At 66.1% G+C, this 11,563-nt stretch overlaps 1 protein-coding gene across 2 annotated transcripts; it reads right to left on the minus strand.

Annotated features, from left to right (window-relative positions):
* Positions 1-1,004: 1,004 nt before the first annotated feature.
* On the minus strand, positions 1,005-6,743 carry LOC138835315 (myeloid leukemia factor 2). Of its 2 annotated transcripts, XM_070033893.1 has the most exons (8): positions 6,505-6,743; positions 5,538-5,615; positions 5,004-5,130; positions 4,716-4,751; positions 3,774-3,827; positions 3,254-3,382; positions 1,815-1,974; positions 1,005-1,459 (listed from the first exon to the last, which is right to left on the minus strand). In XM_070033893.1, the coding sequence occupies exons 2-8, from the start codon at positions 5,585-5,587 to the stop codon at positions 1,272-1,274; spliced, it is 744 nt and encodes a 247-aa protein (XP_069889994.1). In that variant the 5' UTR covers positions 5,588-5,615; positions 6,505-6,743; the 3' UTR covers positions 1,005-1,271. The 2 variants fall into 2 exon arrangements, with proteins under 2 accessions (XP_069889994.1, XP_069889995.1); XM_070033894.1 differs by lacking the exon at positions 6,505-6,743 and having other exon boundaries at positions 5,004-5,116.
* Between the last annotated feature and the right edge of the window lie 4,820 nt (positions 6,744-11,563).

Genomic DNA, 11,563 nt, shown 5'->3' on the forward strand with positions numbered 1-11,563 from the left:
ATCTGAGGATTGAGGTTTGAAGCTGGTCTGGGCAGTGAACCAGCAAAAAAAAAACCCCAAACCCAAAACAGCAGTAGAGATGTGGCTTAAATGTGGTAGAGGGAAAAAAGGGTCAATGCTCTGGGTTCAAGACCCACAAAAGAATCACATGCCTGGAAGCGGGGTCCCCGTGGGAGGGTGGGGGATGCTGGAGGAAGTCAGCGTGGACTGGAGCTGAAAGGGGGCAGGAAAAGGCCAACTCAGGCCTAGAGCAGCCGAGAGGCCCAGACCCAAAGCCCAGGTCCATGAGCTGGCTGCGCGCGCGCCCGGCCCACACCCCCTCCCAGACTCGAGAAAGTAAGTGAATGTGCAACGTGGCCAGAGCACATATTAAAGATGAGGGCTCTGTGGGTTTGCAGTGCCATCCAGGTGCTGGGCGCACGCCTGGAATCCCAGCTACTCAGGAGGTTGACATCTGAGAACTGAGGTTCAAAGGTGGAGTCCAGGCGGGGAAGCCCAGGGTCAGCGCCCAGGCCCTGAGTTCAAGCCCCAGGATTGGCAGAAAAAGACAAAAAAGGCAGCGATCCACATTCGCCTACAGCCACGGGCCGGTGTCTGCAGCCCACCCGCGATCTGCAGCGGGCCAGGCCGCGCTCCCGGCCCCTCCTGAGTCTCCCCGTCGGCAGGAGTTAGATTCTCCCCCCGTGGCGGCCTGGCCGGGGCCATCCAGCCCAGCGCCCGCCAGCCCAGAGCCGGGCCTGACCCATTTGGCCAAACCAGAAGCAGGAAACGCGAGCTCCTTCCTCCCCGACGCGGGGCGGGCCGCTCGGGCTCCCGGCTCGGGTTCCCGCCACTGGGGGGGTCGAGCTCCTCTCCCTCCAGTGCGCGCGCGCGCGTGGCGGGCCGGGCACCGGTGCGCACGCCTGCGATCCCGGCTGTCGGGGAGGCCCAGGCGCAGAGCCCAGGCCCCGAGTTCGAGCCCCGGGACGGGCGGCCAAGAACGAGGCGGAGGCGGCTCCCGGGCGGCGCGTTCCATTCTCCTTTATTCCATAAACACCTAGCTACGAGTCGCACTAATCAAAAAAATAAAGAGCGGGGCGTGGATTTGTGACGCGTGGGGTGCGGGGCGGGGCGGGGCCGGGCCGCCCGGGGCGGAGTGTGGGCGGGTGCGGGGCGCCCGCGCGGCCCGGCCCGGCGCGCGTTCGCGGGTGCGGCCGGCTGGCCTGTTAAGTTAATGTTGGGTCGGGGCCGGGGTGGGGGCGGCGCTCACGCGAGGCCGGGGCGCGCGGCCTTCACCAGTCGTAGCGGCGGGACTGGCGGGCCGGCGAGTCCTCGGGGCCCTGGATGGCCAGGCGCGGGGGGCCCTCGGCCCTGCGCCCCGCGCCCGCCGCCGCCTCGTGCCGCCGGAACTCCAGCGGGCGCTGCGGCCGGAAGCGCGACGTCTCCCGCCGCCACTCGTCGTCGAAGGCGGCGGCCTCACCTGCGGGCGCAGAGCGGGCGAGGCTGGAGGCCGGCCGCGCGGGAGATCCCGCGGGAGATCCCGCGAGAGCCCCGCCGCGCCGGAAGCGGGGCTGTGGCTCCCGCGGCAGAGCGCCCGGGCCCAGCTCAGGCGCCAGGGTCAGCACGCACCCACGCGCGCATGCGCAGTACCCGCACGCACGGCGCTGCCTGCGCACAGGCATGCGCCAGGTACGCCCGCGCGCATGCGCAGTACCCGCACGCACGGCGCTGCCCGCGCACAGGCATGTGCCAGGTGCGGTCCTGGCTGCGAAGACAGGGGCGGGGTCAGGGGTCGCGGGGCGGGGTCAGGGGTCGCGGGTGGGGGCGGGGCTCACTCTCGTCCAGGTTGATGTAGTCCTGCCGCTCCTCCTGGTCCCCGGTGCGGTGGTTGCGGGAGCGCTGCAGGATGTGCGCGCGGTCCCGGATGTGGTGGCCGATGGACATCTGCTCCAGGCCGCTGTCCGAGTCCCGCACCGTCCTCCGCGTCTCCCGGATCTGGGGGCGGCGGGGAGCGCGGCGCTCGGTACCCAGGCCCCGGTGTGGGGTGGGGGACACCCCGGGGCGCAGCACCCCCTGCCCTCCTCACCCCCCCAGGCCCCGGTGTGGGGTGGGGGACACCCCGGGGCGCAGCACGCCCCCCCGCCCTCCTCACCCCCCCAGGCCCCGGTGTGGGGTGGGGGACACCCCGGGGCGCAGCCCCCCCCCGCCCTCATCCCCCCAGGCCCCGGTGTGGGGTGGGGGACACCCCGGGACGCAGCCCCCCCCCGCCCTCCTCACCCCCCAGGCCCCGGTGTGGGGTGGGGGACACCCCGGGGCGCAGCACCCCCCGCCCTCCTCACCCCCCAGGCCCCGGTGTGGGGTGGGGGACACCCCGGGACGCAGCCCCCCCCCCGCCCTCCTCACCCCCCAGGCCCCGGTGTGGGGTGGGGGTTCACCCCGGGGCGCAGCCCCCCCCTGCCCTCCTCACCCCCCCAGGCCCCGGTGTGGGGGTGGGGGACACCCCGGGGCGCAGCACCCCCCCGCCCTCATCCCCCCAGGCCCCGGTGTGGGGGACACCCCGGGACGCAGCCCCCCCCCGCCCTCCTCACCCCCCCAGGCCCCGGTGTGGGGTGGGGGACACCCCGGGGCGCAGCACCCCCCCCCCCGCCCTCCTCATCCCCCCAGGCCCCGGTGTGGGGTGGGGGACACCCCGGGAAGCAGCACCCCCTGCCCTCCTCACCCCCCCAGGCCCCGGTGTGGGGGGGTCCCCCGGGGCGCAGCACCCCCCCGCCCTCCTCACCCCCCCAGGCCCCGGTGTGGGGTGGGGGACACCCCGGGACGCAGCCCCCCCCCCGCCCTCATCCCCCCAGGCCCCGGTGTGGGGTGGGGGACACCCCGGGAAGCAGCACCCCCCCGCCCTCATCCCCCCAGGCCCCGGTGTGGGGGACACCCCGGGGCGCAGCACCCCCCCGCCCTCCTCACCCCCCCAGGCCCCGGTGTGGGTGGGGGACACCCCGGGGCGCAGCACTCCCCCCCGCCCTCCTCACCCCCCCAGGCCCCGGTGTGGGGGTGGGGGACACCCCGGGAAGCAGCACCCCCCGCCCTCCTCACCCCCCCAGGCCCCGGTGTGGGGTGGGGGACACCCCGGGGCGCAGCACCCCCCCGCCCTCCTCACCCCCCCAGGCCCCGGTGTGGGGTGGGGGACACCCCGGGACGCAGCCCCCCCCGCCCTCCTCACCCCCCCAGGCCCCGGTGTGGGGGTGGGGGGTCACCCCGGGGCGCAGCCCCTCCTCACCCCGCCCGGGGCCGAGCGCATCTCCGACGTCTCCTGGTAGACTTTGGGGGCGCCGTCACCCGTGTTGGAGTAGGAGATGACGGTGGAAGAAGAAAAGGTCTGGCAGTTGCCCCCCGCTGTCATGTGCTCCTGGGGGGGAGATGGGGGAGATGGGGGCGGGTCCCCCTCAGGAGCCTCTCCCCCCCCCCCGCACCCCACTTCCTCCGATCCACACTGCGCAGGAAAGGCCGTGGGGTTCGCCCTGCTCTGACTCTGTGTCGGTCCCGGGCTGGCGCTCTACCACCTGAGCCACAGCTCCACTGCGGGCTTTCTGGTGGTCCCTTGGAGTAAGAGTCTCATGGACTTTCCTGCCCGGGCTGGCTTCGAACTGTGATCCTGAGATCTCAGCCTCCCGAGTAGCTGGGACGACAGGCTGGAGCCTGGGGGACCCCGTGCTCTCTGCACCCCTTTATTTAGGACACGCCTCCAGCTCCTACCGGAGGACACCAGGCCTGGGAGGACCACGGGGCACGAGCCTCACCATGCTGCCAATCATGTCATTCATCATCCCAAACATGTCCATGAAGCCGCCGGACTGTGGAGAGACCGCGACAGCCATCAGCACCCAGGAGCACCTGCCGCCGCCGCCATGTTCTCCTCCCTCCATATCCACCTCCTCTTCAGATTCTGCTACTCCTTGGCCCAATTTTCCTCCCCCCACCCCCCCAGCCCTAGGGCTTGAATTCAGGGCCTGGGCGCTGTCCCTGAGCTTCTTTGGCTCAAGGCTGGCGCTCTACCACGTGAGCCACAGCGCCACTTCCGGCTTTTTCTGTGGATGTGGTGCTGAGGAATCGAACCCGGGGCTTCATGCATGCTAGGCGAGCGCTCTACCACTGAGCCACCTTCCTCTTTCTATATGTACTTTCTTTCCTGCCGGTACTGGGGATTGAACTTAGGGAGGGGGTGTCTGCCCTTCACTTTTTCACTCAAGACGGGATGACACTCTGCTACTTGAGCCACACAAGCTCCACTTCTGGCTTTTTTTTTTTTGCTGGTTAACCTGAGAGTCTCACAGACTTTGCTGCCTGAACTGGTTCTGCACACCACCATCCTTAGATCTCAGCCTCCTAAGTGGCTGGGATTACAGGCGTGCGCTACCTCCCTGTCCAGGCTTGGCTTTCTATCTTTAGGGAAGCCAGCCATTGTGAAAGGATCCCAAAGAGATAGGGCATGAAAGAATGTTAAAATCTACTAACCTCTACTTCCTGGGCTCTGTGGGAGCATGCAACCCCTTCGCTACATAGTTACCCAGTGAAGCTAGACACAGGGGAGTCTGTGTCTTGAGCAATCTACTTAGTAGCTCCCAGCAAGCCTCCCTGACCTGACCCAGCTTTGTGCATTATCCAAAGAGAAGGTTCTGGAAGCATTTACAAGGAACACACGAGACCATAGACTCAAGAGATGGAGGGAGACAAGCACTCACCATTCCCAGCATCCCGAAGGGAGACACCACCCCAGCCTGCAGGAACGTAGAGGAAGAGAAATTGGAGCCCATGTTGTCTCTCCTTACAATCTCCAGCCGGCCCCAGGAACTCCATTTTCTTTTTTTTCTTCTCCATCCTCTCAAAAGGGGGTCAACCTGGTCCTTTTCCCAGCCTCCCCCCCCCCACTAGTCCCTGAAGATCTTCTCCTGCGAATCTGGTTGGAGTGTTAAGAAGAGCAATGTGCTTTCCCAAGCGCCAGCTACCCGAGCGCCCCGGGGCTCCCTCACCTGCATCCTGCGGCTAGCAGGCCTGGTGGCGGGCATGTTACCGTCGGTGATGCTGAGGAAGGGGCTGTAGCCAAAGCCCCCGGACAGCATGCGGCTCATGTGCTGGCGGTGAACTGCAAAAGGGTCCCTGGGAGTAGACAGGGCAGAGGCCAGGCCCGAGGGCCGACCCGACCCCCAACATAAGTCAGGGGGTACTACACATATTAACATCCTCCCCCCCCCTTCTTTGGCCAGTAATGAGGCTTGAACTCAAGGCCTGGGCTCTGTCCCTTCGCCTTATTTACTTACTTAACTCAAGGCAGGTGCTCTGCCCACTTTTTGACTTTCTAGGGGTTCAATGGAAATAATCTCCGGGACTTTGCTGCCTGGGCTGGCTTTGAACTGGGATCCTCAGATCTCAGCCTCCTGAGTGGCTGGGACCACATCGCTCGTACCCAGCCAGCGGTAACCGGCTTCAATGGCCTGTGTGTCAAGCGCTCCCAGGCCTGGGTGCACTGGGGGTGCAGGCTGGGGGGTGGGGAGGGGGACCCTTACATCAGGAACATGGGATCCTCGGGTTCCACGTCCCTCATGAAACGGAACATCCTGGTCTCAGCTCCTGGGGGCTCCACGCTGGAAGGACGGCGAGGGGGGGTTAGTTAAGGGGTGCAGGGAGTTCGGGGAGACGGAACTCGGGGAGGCTCTGGCTGCCCTTTTGAAGCCCAAGGCCGGGTGCTCCACCACTTGAGCCACAGCTCCACTTCGGGCTTTTTTTTTTCCCCTCTTCTTTCTCATGGGAGGTGAGAGAGCCCCCCACGCTTTTCTAAAGCCTGGGCCGGCTCTGAACCCCGATCCTGCGGCATCCGCCGGCTGAGGGGGGCCGGGTGACAGGGGCGCACCCCACTCAGGGGGAGCGACTCTCGGGGGAGGGGTGTCCCTGCCACTTCCAGACGCGGTGGCAGACACCCCAACTCAGGGGGAGCCTTCTCGGGGCGCCCCACACCCATCGCTGGGAGAAAAGGGGAACCCTGCAAATCCGTCTTCCCGGTGAGACCCACGCAGGGTCCCCCCACCCCCGCCGGTGTCCCCACGAGCCCGAGCGCCCCTCGGAGGGACACCCCCAGCCCCGAGGCCCGGCCTCCCCCGATCCCGGCCTCCCCGGCCCCGGCCTCCCCCGGCCTCCCCCGATCCCGGCCTCCCCGGCCCCGGCCTCCCCGGCCTCCCCGATCCCGGCCTCCCCGGCCTCCCCGGCCCCGGCCTCCCCCGATCCCGGCCTCCCCGGCCCCGGCCTCCCAGGCCTCCCCGGCCTCGGCCTCCCCGGCTTCGGCCTCCCCGGCCCCGGCCTCCCCGATCCCGGCCTCCCCGATCCCGGCCTCCCCCGGCCCCGGCCTCCCCGGGCCCGGCCTCCCCCGGCCCCGGCCTCCCCCGGCCTCGGCCTCCCCCGATCCCGGCCTCCCCGGGCCCGGCCTCCCCCGGCCCCGGCCTCCCCCGATCCCGGCCTTCCCCCCCCCCCCCGCCTCACCGGTCCCCGACTCGGGCTCAGCGGCCCATCCGGGCCGGCTCCGCTCCTCGGGTGCGCGGCAGGCGCAGGGTCGCGGCCCGGGACGCAGCGATTGGTCGGGGCTCGAGCTCGGGGCCGCCCGCGCCGCCTCTTCCCTCCAGCTGCCACCTCCGTCCCCCCGCCTTCGGCCCGCGGAGCCTCTCCTCGGCCAGGCCCGGACGGAAGTGACGTCACGGCGGGACCGCCCCGGGGCCGGAGCCACGCCCCCAACGTGACGTCGGAGCGGGCGTGCCCACTGCGTAAGGGGCGGGGCCGGCGGCGCAGACCTGGGTGGGGGGGTGAGGGCGCGGTGGGCCCAAGTCGGGGCTCGTTTATTAGCCGGGTCTTCGTTTCGGGGGGCCGGCTGCGGCTCGGACCAGAGTCTTGGGTGGGGGCGGTTGGGAGGAACATCCGGGTGTGGCGGGGACGGCGGCTAGGCCGCGGCCTGCGCGACGGGGCGGGGCCTTCGCGTGACGTCAGGCGCAGGGAGGCGGGGCTCCGGCGGGTGGGAAGCGTCCGGGCGCCGCGGGGGGGGGGCGCAGCGGCGCGCAGGCCGCAGGTGCGCGGTGCGGCCGCCAGAGGGCGCGCCCGGCCCGCGCCGGCCCCGGAGCCCGGCGGCCCCGGCCGAGGCCCCGCCCGGACGCCGCGCTGACCCTGGCTGCAGCGCCCGGCCTCCCGGCCGAAATCGCCCCGGGTTCGGCGGCTGGCTGCTCTCGTCCGTCCTTTTGTTTGGTTTCGGGGGTAGAACGCGGGGCTGGGCCAGGCCGAGCACGCGCTCCGCCACCGACTCCATCCGGGTCCCTGCGAGGCTTTTATTCTCGGCCACTTAACCTTGTGTCCTCGCGGAGCCCCCGGCCCGGCCCCGATCGCCCGCGCTTCCGGTCGGGTGGGTGAGGCCGGGAAGCTTCTAGAGCGGCCTGCTGGGGGCTCTGACCGCTCGGCCTCCTAAAATACCCCAGGGAGGCTGAACTCCGGAGGATCCCGGTTCGAGGCCAGCATGGACAGGAAAAGTCCCAGGAGACGCTTCTCTTCCATGGATTTGGGGGGGGGGGCGGGGAAGAAAGCCAGAAGTGGAGACGTGGCTCGTGGATCAGCACTGATGGGGGGGACAATGAGAGGGGGAGCAGAAATCCCCGGGTTCACACACACACACACAGGGTAACAAGTCCGAATGACCCAAGGGCAGAGCTCACAACCTGGTCCAGCAGGCCCGGGTCCAAGGCCAGAGGCTGACACTTTGACATAGAGAAGGTCTTGCATAAAATCTGGCTCCCTGGGAGAGGAAGCCCCCCCCCCCCGCCCCGCTTTGGGGAGTCAGAAGATTTGCAGACAAAAGTTGGGGTGAACTTTGAACTAGACTCCAAGCTCTGGCCCTTTCTGGGTCTGTGCTCTGTCTGTGGGGACACTGTAAAGAGAAACCAAGACCTGTTCTGGGGGGGGTGGGGGGGGCGCTGGAGAGGGGAACTGGCCTGGAGATTTTGGGGGGGGTCACAATGACTCCGATTTCTTTGGATCGATTTGCTTGTAGACTAGCGAGGTACCGAGAAAACCACTGAAAGGTTATTTTAAAAAAATGGTTGTTTTTTTTTTCCCCTGAGATTTCTGGGGAAAAGCCTTTATAAAAACCTTTCCCGTTTGTCTGGCATTCTGTGTAACTAACTGCTTTCTCTCTTTGCCCCCAAAGGAAAACAGTTTGACCTGTGACCCAAAAGCTATCTTTGCAGGGTTGAGGGGCTGGTGGCTCCCACCTGTCATCCCAGCTACTCAGGAGGCTGAGATCTGAGGATCATGGTTCAAAGCCAGCCTGGGCAGGAAAGTCCGTGGGACTCTGATCTCCAATAAACCACCAAAACAGCCAGAAGTGGGAGGAGCTGTGGCTGGAAGTGGTGGAGCACTAGCCTTGAGTAGAAAACAGCTCAGAGACATAGTTCAGGCCCTGAGTTCAAGCCCCAGGATCAATTAAAAAACAAAAGGAAAACAAACCCAGTCAACCTTTCCAAACCCTCCAGCTCATGCCTGTAATCTTAGCTACTCAGGAAGGTGAGATCTCTTGAAGATTGAGGTTGATAGCCAGCCAAGGGGAAAAAAAAAAAAAAAAGTCTATAAGGTTCTTATCTCCAATTAACCAGCAGGAAACAGTGGAAGTGGTCAGAATACCAGCCTTAAGTGGAAAAAGTAAGCAAGAACAGAGCCCCGAGTTCAGGCCCTGGCACGCATGGGCACACGCACACACTCAACCAATCAATAAAAAGATCCATGAGTTCTAAATGTGTTATCAGATCCATTTCTTAACAGATTGCACTTTATTTATCTGGAGGTTTCCAGCTTTCTCTCTCTCTCTCTCTTTCTCTCTCTCTCTCTCTCTCTCTGCCCTGGGGCTTGAACTCAGGGCCTGGGTGCTGTCCCTAAGCTTTGGTGTACACAAGGCTGGCGCTCTACCACTTGAGCCACAGCCCCACTTCTAGTTTTCAGGTGGTTCCTTGGAGATAAAAGTCTCAATAGATTTTCCTGCTCAGGCTGGCTTTGAACCATGATCCTCAGATCTCAGCCTCCTGAGTAGCTGAGATTATAGAAGTGAGGCACAGTACCCAGCTTCCGTCTGTCTCTTGAAAGGCAGGTACCAGGAAATTTTATCTTTCAGCTTTAAATCTTTATCTCACAACTCAGTCCCTCACAGCAAGTAGGAAATCAGTTTGTTGAAGTAGAAGATTTTTCATATAGAGAGGAAAAAGAACACTTGACATGTTTTAAGTGAAGTTTTTCTGTGTATGTGTGCTGGTGCTCTACCATTTGGACCACACCTCCACCTCCAGCTTTTTAGTGGTTCGTTGGAAATACACATCTCACAGACATGCCTGCTCGGGTTGGCTTTAGACCTCCCTCCTCAGGGCTCAGCCTTCTGAGTAGCTGGGATTGTTACAAGCACGAGCCCCTAGTGCTGGCCAGGCCTGAGTTAAAAGATTTTTCTTTCTTTCAGGAGGCTGAGATCTGAGGATGGAAGTTCAAAGCCAGCCTGGGCAGGGAAGGCCGTGAGACTCTGATCTCCAATAAACCACCAGAAAACCAGAAGTGGTGCTGTGGCTCAGGTGGTAGAGCGCCAGCCTGGAACAAATGAGCTCAGGGACAGCGCCCAGGCCCTGAGTTCAAGGCCCACCACCTACCAGTGAGAGAGGGAGAATGAGATGGAAATAGCACTCAGCTCTTCCCAGCTCAGTCCATTTTAGGTTGTGTGGCCAGAAGTCAGAGTTTCTGGGGGGCTCAGCCCTCGCTTTGGTCACCCCATTTCCGGGAATCATGGGTTTTTCCCTTCCCACTAGAGGAGGAGGTGCGATGGGGGAGCTGGAGGACGGGGAGCCCGCCCCCCCGCGGCCGGGGTCCCCCCCCAGCTCCGCCTCGCCCCTCCCCGGGTCCCAGGCCGGGCCTGGGGGGCGCAGGGCTCCCATTCCCGGCCTCTCCATCTCCCTGGAATTTTCCACGGCAGCTGACTCCACTCCCAGACACCCCTCCCCGGGCAAAATTCCCGGCTCCCCCCTCCCCTCCCTCCTCCCCCTCCCCCTCCCCCTCCTCACTCCCGATCGCACCCAGCCCCAGCCCCCACCCCCGCCCCAGCCCATCCTGGGGGGTCCCGGGGGGGCGTCCCGGGGCAGTGGGGAGGGGGGAGAGGCGGGGCAGGGTGGGGAGGGCCGGTCCCGCAGGGGGGCTGCAGTGGGGGGGCGTGGCCCTCCTCACATCCCCATATAAGGCAGGGCAGGGAATGGCGCCCTCGGATTGGCTGATTCAAATGAGCAATCCACCTGGCAACAGCGTTCCTACTGGCCGCCGGCGGGGAGGGGGCGGGAGGCGGACGGAGAGTGGTGATTGGAGGGGGAGGAGGGGGAGGAGGGGCGCCGCGGTGACGGGGGGGAGCGGTTACCAGGGCAACGGGGTGACCAGCCCAGCAGGGCGTCCCAGACAGCAGGCGGGGCCGGGAGGGGGGGGGAGAAAAGGGGGGGAAGGGAGGGGCGGGGGGGAGCCAGACGGCGGGGGGGGGGGGAGGATGGAGAAAAAGGAGATTAATGAAGCCTGGGAGGAGCAGGGGGGGAGGGCGGGGGGGGGGGGAGAGAGAGATTAAAGGCATCAGCCAGTGAGTCGGGGAGACAGATCGGGAGGCCGGTGGGGAGATCTCCGAGAGGACGATGGGATCGAATTCTGCTGGGAAGAACCCGGGGTTCGGAGGCCCAGACCCCCCCCCCCACCGTCCCCCCCACAGGAGGAGGGGCGGGGCCGTGTGACCCGCCGCGAGGTGTCATGTACAGAATTCAAAGGGTGCGGTGACCCCTGACCGCGGGGCCCCGCCTTCGGGGGACCCCCGCCCCCCACCGCTGCGCGAGTGCGCGTGCGCGCGCCCAGGCTCGCGCTCGGGACCCCGCGGCTCGCCCCTCGCTGTCCCCGTCCGAGGCCTCGGCGGGCGCTCGACCACCTGAGCCGCGCCGCCGCGCCCGGGCTTTGCCCTTTGTCTGATGTCTCCTTCTTCTCGGCTGGCTTTGAACCGCGATCCTCACAGCGCCGCCGCCCCGGGAGCTGGGGTGACGGCGGCCTGCTCCCCCTTCCCACCCCCCCTGCTTTTCTTGAGTTTCATCCACACGTGAATCCGTCCTTTCCCGCAACCCCGAAGGGATGGGCCGGGCTGGTGCGCGCGCGCCCGTGTGTGTGTGCGCGTGTGCACGTGTGTGTGTGCGCGTGTGCACGTGTGCGCGTGTGCGCGGCCTAATTTTAGACTTGGACCCAGAGAATCCAGCAAGACGGATGGAAAAGCGACGAGGAAAATAGGAATAAAGACGAGAGGAGGAATCAGATGGGAAGGGGGGGGAGAATACAGGGGAGAGGAGGGGGAGCGAGGTCCGGATGGGACGAGAGGTCAATGCCCAGCCCTGCAGGCCGCGGGGGGGGGGGCCGGGGCCCCGCGTGGATCCCCGGAAAAGGGGGAGGAGGGGTGAGGCGGAGGGGGAGGCCGCTGCCCTGCCCTCGCCCATCCGTCCCTCCGCGCCTCAAGGCCACCCAG

Source organism: Dipodomys merriami, unplaced genomic scaffold (genome assembly GCF_024711535.1).
Source record: "Dipodomys merriami isolate MVZ:Mamm:240054 unplaced genomic scaffold, mDipMer1.0.p SCAF_233, whole genome shotgun sequence".
NCBI lineage: Eukaryota > Metazoa > Chordata > Mammalia > Rodentia > Heteromyidae > Dipodomys > Dipodomys merriami.

Coding starts and splice junctions, on each gene's coding strand:
- LOC138835315 (XM_070033893.1), bottom strand. CDS start 5,587: ATGTTCCGTTTCATGAGGGACGTGGAACCCGAGGATCCCATGTTCCTG. Junction 3,828..4,715: donor CCTTCGGGATGCTGGGAATG/GTGAGTGCTTGT, acceptor GTCTCTCCACAG/TCCGGCGGCTTCATGGACAT. Junction 1,975..3,253: donor TGCGCTCGGCCCCGGGCGGG/GTGAGGAGGGGC, acceptor CGCCGCCCCCAG/ATCCGGGAGACGCGGAGGAC.